The following is a 7,607-nucleotide window of genomic DNA, read 5'->3' on the forward strand; positions in this document are numbered from 1 at the left end:
TCACGAACCTGAATTCACCTTTGCTTTACAAACTACAGAATGCCTGTAAAAACAAAAGTGCCAAGGCACGTGCTTTCTTTTTCTTGTCATGTCTATCATATATTCATATTTATGATATGTTGCTCAGTTTGTCGTTTTGCCTTATGAAACCCGGCCACTGTGTAAACTGGCTGCAACTTTGTGTCAAAACAAAGGACATTTCGCGTAACGCAGCCCCGATGTCATGTATGCTGCAGTGAGTTCATTGCATCGACATAGCAATTGACCACAATTTCAATATTAACCTCAAACTAGCCGCGGAGCCATTCGGTACAACGTCTCAAAGGCCATATAATTTCTTATTCCACGAGATCATCTATTTTACTTACATTGCAAGTGATGACGGTTTTTTGTCCACATGCATATAAGTATGTTTGATCGAACGCCATCACCAAGTCCGCAGACAAAAACGAGCTTGAACTTATACAAGGTTTTCCTATACCAAGGCTGCATGATGATTCCTTAATGGAAGATTCTATCTCTTTATTATATTGTGAGACGGTACTCCTTGCTGACCTACTGCATGTGACTTGATAGCATGCACGCAGAGGTGTGGTTTTCCTTTTGTGTGTTCTCCATAAATTGCATTTGTTAGGTAGCGCTTGTACAGGAATACTCTGCCGCGCTGGTTAAAAGTATGCATGCACGAAATGTACTTGTGGACAATTCAAGCTCACTTTAACTCCTTTATTGGTGTTTTACTTCAACTTATAGTTATTATTAACGACATGTCTAGCAATATTTATCTTTGAGGCCATATTTTGCTACGTTTCTTTTCATCTTCCCTTATTTTGCACTTCGTAAGTTCGCAGTAGTAAGTTTTCAGCCTCACCCTTGCTATTTATTGTATACGAATCAACCACTCGGCGGGATGATAAATATAACAGTAAAAGAAATGTGAAATTTCGCCCCTGTGTGTATTTTTCTGGAAGAATGCAAAAAGCCGTACGCAAAAAAACGAAGAATATTCCATGAGAACATACAATCTTTATTTTACAGAGGCAGTCTTGTTCACGTAAACACTATTTTGTAACATAGTAGTATTTTTGGCAGCTATGTTCGTTCTAGAAGGCGCCATAATGCACTCACCGAGGTATGCTGATAGTAATTTCAGGGGTTCCTCAGAATGAGGAAGAAAACAAAAATTAGCACATAGTCCCGGTTCATAACATCGCCATTTACCGCTGCCCTTTGAAAATAAAATGAATGTGGGGAACACATTTCTGACATGGGATTAGAATCCGCACGTGTTCATAATTGTTCCCTTCCATCTAGAACCAGCCAATAACGCATACAAAATGTTAATTAAAGGCGGTACATTCATTAACCACGGAGTATACAATAGAACTCCGCAGATCAGCGACAATGGAAAACTTATTTACACCTATATGCGCAAACTGTATTTACAGCATAGAAGGATGCCGTCTGCAAACTACACAGCTTCCGCGAAGTATAGTTCCAGTTCGTAACACACTCCCTGTCGCCAAAGTTCAGCAAAGTCTTCGCCAAGGGACTTACTCTTGAGGACGTTCACGGGGCCGGATGGTGCGAGCGGCTGCAGTGCGTAGGGCAACGAAATGACGTCATGGTCCGCGGCGACAACACGCGCCGCCAAAGGCAAGAGGTGTCTCTCAAGGTCATCCTCAAGAAACTTTTGTTGCCCCGTGCCGAACGGCTGTACTTCCAATGAGATCCTCACACAGGGTTCGCGTCTGCTGCACCGCACTGTCATCACGCGTTGCATTGAGTCGGCTCTCTGTGCAAGCCGCTTATGAGGCTTCACACGCGGGTCCTTAATTGCTGAGTGAACTTTCGGGAGTCAGCTAGAGACTCCTAGAAGGAGCTTCGAACCGAAGACATGCATCGAAAGCGTCGTCACTGACGAGCAGGGGGGCACGGCAGAAGAAGCGCTCCGCCAGTATCTGAACTAGCTTCCTTCCGTGAGTGCGCTTTGGACAAATCAGCGAGGGGGCCACGGCTGCAGGCAAGGTCTACAAAATCCTGTAAGCACTCCAACATCGTCGAGGCGAGGCTGTTGGTGATTGAGCTTTGTTCCTATGATGCTGTCGATGCTGAAACTCGACGACGATGACACCGCTGGTGGTTTGCCGCTGCGCCGCTCTCCGCCGACCACCATGGGCGCAGGTACCGGAGGCATCGGTGGCAGCACGTGCAGAGCCGGATGGTGAACGGGCAGAGGAAGGAATGCTTGCTGGTGCTGGTAGGGAATCGGTGGAACTAGCCCCGCCGCGCCAGGAAAGAGAGGATGGTGCCTAAACAGATCTCCGAAGAAGAAGCCGTCACCGAGCGGGTCCGGTGGCTGGCGCTTGTATCGCTTGCGGCGTCTCAGGAAGCTGCCGTTGTCGAACATGTCTTCGCTGGCCGGGTCGAGCGTCCAATAGTTTCCTTTACCAGGGTTGCCGGGCTCCCGGGGGATTTTGACGAAGCAGTCGTTGAGCGAAAGGTTGTGCCGTATCGAATTCTGCCACATCGGATACTTGTCCCGGTAAAAGGGAAAACGGTTCCGGATGAACTCGCAGATTCCCGACAGTGTCAAGCGCTTCTCGGGGCTCTGCAGGATCGCCATGGTGATTAGTGCGATGTAAGAGTAAGGCGGCTTCACCGGCGGAGCCTTGCCGTCACTCGCGGGCCTCGGCGCGTCCTCCTTGCTTTTCGTCTTGGACGAACAAGTCTTGGAAGACTTGCCGGAAGAGGACTTTGACGTCGTCATTGACAGCGAAGACTCCTGATGCGTCCTGGCGGCCAGTTCGTAAGGTGTGGTCAACGGTGTCGCATTGGTGCCCACGCCGTTCACCGTGACGGTGCTTGGCGGCCGAAAAGGCCTGGCACCGGTGCTCGGTGCGCCGCTGCCGACCACGGGCAGGAACCGCGGCTCGTTGCCGGCCACCGCGGCACGACAGCTCTGGAGGCTCAGCTCGACCGCGTCCCTCATCGAGCGGCAATCCTCGGCCAGTCCGACAGCGCGCGCGCTCTCGTCGCTGGCGGCGGGGCATGGGCGGAGCGCGCGGGCGGGACCTGCGTTCGCCGACGCCCACCGCAAGGGTGCCGGGGGGAGGAGTCCTTGCGGTGGGGCTTTCATAGCTCGCAATGTTTGGCCGTTATTGTTCGCAGCACGCTCTCCTCCCGCGCTTTTCGATAGCCCTCGTGGAGGGTTCTCGCACTTTGGCGTTGGAGATCGCCTCTTTCGCTGCTGTTTGACGTGACGCGGAGAGCAGTAAGTACCGGTTTCCCTCTCTCTGTCGTTTGATACACTCCAAGTAAAGACCGCGGCGATCGGACCTCCTTTCCCTTAGTTGCGCACTCTGTAGATAGATGTGTGTGCGTTTGTATATCTGGAAATGCTTCGGATCAGGAACTATGATGGCAGAAAGGGCCACATTACGATCGCGTTTCTTGCGCGCTGTCCCCGCAACTTCTGCTACAGCAGGCCGAAATGCTCCTGTTCGGTGTTTCCGCCGCCGGGCTCTGTGCACGCCGATTCCTGGCGGATACGGTTTGGTCCCGCTGCCGCAGCAGTCTCCTCTGAAGTAACTTTTGCAGATTGTGAAAAGCGAGGAAATGCAAGCGCAAACGATGTGCACTCGAGTTTCTTTGCGTTATTATCGCCTCCGTGTCGTTGGTTTCGACGCTTGCCATATGCGCAGTTTTTAGCGCCAGCGCCTTGAAATGGAGCAGGCGCCTTCCGTGCCTTCTCGTGGTCCTTGCGAGGGGGACGGGCAGCGGGAGCAGGCGGAGGAGGTTTCGACCAATCAGACGCCAGTGTTCGCTATTGCCGTCTGCATCAGCCGGATCGTGCGCGCCTCGCGATTTTTACGCGCCTGTGGGTTCGCGGTTGCCGTAATGCGCAACAATGGCATTTGCTCCTTGCCTGGCTGTTCACCAGTCCGCCAAGTCTCGACGTGTCCAGCGTGCCGTGAATGATTGAAGCGCTCTCGGGAACGAGCATTTGGGCGAAGCGTGGCACCTCTTCTGTTGTCTTATTTTTACACTGCTGCTAGCGAAGGAGGAGGCAACCGCGAGTTGAAGGATTCCGTTACAACGTTTGCTAGGAGGCGCGTTGTATGCTTGCACAGTCCCTCCTCGCGTCGTGTGTACGTACATTCGTTTTTCTTTCTTTTTTCTTGCTGTTTATTATGTTTTTGATCCACACAGCATTCTTTTCTCATCGCCGGCAGCTTGCCACGGAAGAGGTTTTTCTCTCCCTCTCTATTCGCACTCAATGTGCACAAAGGCGATTCGCGGGCGGCGTTGTTCGCGGATTTGTGTGAAAGGCGCCTGTTTGCAAACCGCGGTTCTCATGCCCTCCTGATGCTCTTCCAGCGGTCCGCACTGCGCAAGGGGCGTGGCGTCCCGCAAATGCTGCTTCCAGTGGGAAAGAACCTGAAACTGCAGAATCAGCGGCGGAGACCCAAGGGAGATCCTTTGTCCTCTATACTCAGCATCTATACAGGATCACAACATTTGCTTTATATGCAGAAACCACTAGTTGTAATTCAATAGCTCGAGAGGGAATCGTTTGCCGCTTCTTTTAGCTGCTTCAAGCGCGTCATGTAAAATGGCCGAGTACAAACACTAATCCTATCTCATGTCTAAACGCGCATAACAGCAAGGAATCTTGACAAGACGCCTCGCGTCTCTGTGCCACGCGTTGAAATGCGCGCATGCTCAGCGGGCACACCGCTGTCTGCAAAAAGTAGTCTTTGCACCTTTTTTTCCCGGAGAACTGCGTGCACGGAACAAACGTGGCTTGCATGCAGGAGGGTTCCGAACGCAGGGTGCAGCTGCATGCTCGTGCAGTGCTGAGCGACCAACTGGGACACACTTTCTCTCCAAGAACTCGCTCCGGACCTGCTTAGTGTGTAATTGACATAACGAAGGAGCGCGCAAAAGAAACAAAGCAGGACAGAAAAAAAGGGGTGGGACGGGACAAGCGCTACACTCAAATATATTTTCCACGACCTGGCCTTGAAGTGTGTATACATGTTATCTGCGCATGCTCGTATTACGTATACGGATTCTCCAAACTATCACGCACCAAGATTTAAAAAATATGCAAATGCCACATGGCTGGACAGAACCAAGTTATAATGTTGTTTACCGTCTCTTGGAGATACTTCGATTATTTCTTACATTTCGGTTAGTTACATAATTATTCTTAATTATTATTCAACATTTCAAATATTGCAATCAGACGAGAAGTGTCAATAAGAAAATTGTAGAACAACGGGAAAAACTCCCGATACAGCGTTCGGTTGCTCAGTATACGAGCTACACAAGAGGTTTTTCTGACCGTGAAAGAAGCCCGCCAATGCACGCAAAATTGCCGACCGACTGGCCGCCCGAAGCACTTATTCGCGAACACCAAGTTCCAGCGATGAGGAGTCTCGCTTGACGTTTGGGGAAAATTGGTTTTTCCGACTGGAAGGAAGCTTTTATAATATTTAAAGGTCACGGGGCCTTGAATCTGCACCGTGCGGCCACGAGCGCAGCTGGGAAAATGAGGGTGAATGTAGCAGCTGCTTGTATAACTGGGAAGAAAAGCAGTACGCAGGGAAAGCGCTGGCAGCGACATTGCCTTGATTGCAGTATACTTGGCGTGCCAGCTAGGACCGGCAATACGTGGCCGTGGTGATGGAAAACGTAATCTAAGACAGCTTCTGGATCTTCGCGCCCATGACATTCCAGAAATGCAATCGTGGCTTTCTTAAACCAAGTACAGGTGGCTCTCCCACGATATCTTAAACGAAATGCTGGAAATTTCGGCTCATGATGCTCCGGTCACTCACAAGTAAGTCACTCACTTTGCACGAATGCACGCAATGCGCCTCTATCGGCCGGTCGCGCGGCAATTTTGCGTGTGTTCGAGGGCTTCTTTCAAGCTTGGAAGAACGATTTCATCGTGGCACGTACTGACCAACAGAATGCTGGAGGTTTTCACGTTACTCTACAATTTTCTAATTGACATTTCTCATGTAATTATAATATTTGAGAAGTTGATTGATTAATTAATTAAGACTAATTTTATAACTACTCGGAATGCAAAAAAAAACAATCTGAGGATCTCCAAGCGACGCCAAGCAACATTAACTTGGTTCTGTCAAGCTACGTGGCATTTGTATATTTTTTTTAAATCTTGGTACTTGATAGCTGGGACAGCCTGTATAGTGTAGGATTAGCGTTGTACTGCGGGGGTGAATGTGACCGCAGCATGTCGCTTTCAAGCACGCTTTCGAAATTTTCTTTTGCCTTCCTGTCGAAGGATCAGAGTTACTCGGCTATACGTCCAGACGTCGTTCGCTGCTACACGCCGAGCAGCTTCGTGCGATTTGTAAGCATACAGTGGTTGGCGGGGAGCGGACTGTAAGAGCTGGCATGTATATCATCCGAGGAGGCTATGATATACAAGTCACTTGCCGTGATCGCAGGATAACACTACGCACGAAAACCAAACATTACTCACCGGGATTAGCGTGACTGGCCCCGCTCACAATGGACGACATCAGAAGGCTAAGTGCTGGTATCTCTTGCGTTATATCCGTGTCCAGGAAAGTCGTGGTAAGGAAGATTGTCGCAATACAGTTACACTGCAGGCTGCACAACTAGTGCGACCATAGCGCATAAATGCAGTGGCTGAAACGGGACCATCGCAACGAATGACCGGGAAGGATAACTCCGGCTATGGACTACGCCGCCTCTCTCCGAGCGCGCCTCTAAATATATGTATATATATATATACTGCACACCAGAGAGAGGCTGGTTTCGCTTCGTACAGGCGTCAGAGTTGGACACCCTTCAGCTTTCTGGAATCCCGGCACTCGAAACTGTGCAAAGCGCTGCCGTCACCCCGCGTGTCCCAATGTCTCGGTCTCCCATTCACCTCTGGGCCCGTCCCGTCCCCTTGTGCTCTTCATTAGGCTTTTGTTGCTTTGTAGTTTCAATTGTCCCTCTGCATGTTATCTTCGAGAGTGCCTCATACAGTTAACAGACGCTGCCAGCCGTATGTGCAAAGCCGCAACACGGAGCTCAGCATATTTGTAAAACCTTGGCGTTATTTTCTGGATACTTTTTGTTTGTATGGTTCCTGGTATATCCTGCCTTTCGGGAAATGCACCTTGTGTTGGTCGGCGCTTCCCGTCTCTCTATGCCGTCCTGCACACTATACACGATGCATCACGGAGACGCACGCAAATGACGCTGGATATAATCTGGTTGCGTGTTCCTTGCTCTGGCGGCGGCAGGGACGGAGGCGTCGACATCGCTTGCGGCAGTGATGCGCTCACACGCGTCGCCATGGCAAACGTATTTTGCTTTCGTTTCGAAGCTATATATATATACAAGACGGCCACAGATGCACATTTTTGGTACAGCTTACCTTTCTCCTCACCCTAATTTCCAGCATCAAAGCGAAAGAAGCTGGCCGATATCGGCGGCATCTAGCGCTAGATGCTCGAGAACGGGCTAGTCTCGCTGTGCGTCACCAGGCGGACGCTGCTTTCGAGTTGAACTGTTTCCGTAACACAGCTCCCGTTCGGACAATAGAGGTTTGA

At 50.3% G+C, this 7,607-nt stretch overlaps 1 protein-coding gene across 1 annotated transcript; it reads right to left on the reverse strand.

Annotated features, from left to right (window-relative positions):
• Positions 1-1,012: 1,012 nt before the first annotated feature.
• Positions 1,013-2,998, reverse strand: LOC142559690 (uncharacterized). Its single transcript, XM_075671253.1, has one exon. The coding sequence runs from the start codon at positions 2,990-2,992 to the stop codon at positions 2,000-2,002; it is 993 nt and encodes a 330-aa protein (XP_075527368.1). The 5' UTR covers positions 2,993-2,998; the 3' UTR covers positions 1,013-1,999.
• Between the last annotated feature and the right edge of the window lie 4,609 nt (positions 2,999-7,607).

Source organism: Dermacentor variabilis, chromosome 10, assembly GCF_050947875.1.
Source record: "Dermacentor variabilis isolate Ectoservices chromosome 10, ASM5094787v1, whole genome shotgun sequence".
Taxonomy (NCBI): Eukaryota; Metazoa; Arthropoda; class Arachnida; order Ixodida; family Ixodidae; genus Dermacentor; species Dermacentor variabilis.

What these genes read in the sequence shown, in the direction of transcription:
- LOC142559690 (XM_075671253.1), bottom strand. Translation starts at nt 2,992, where the DNA reads ATGAGGGACGCGGTCGAGCTGAGCCTCCAGAGCTGTCGTGCCGCGGTG.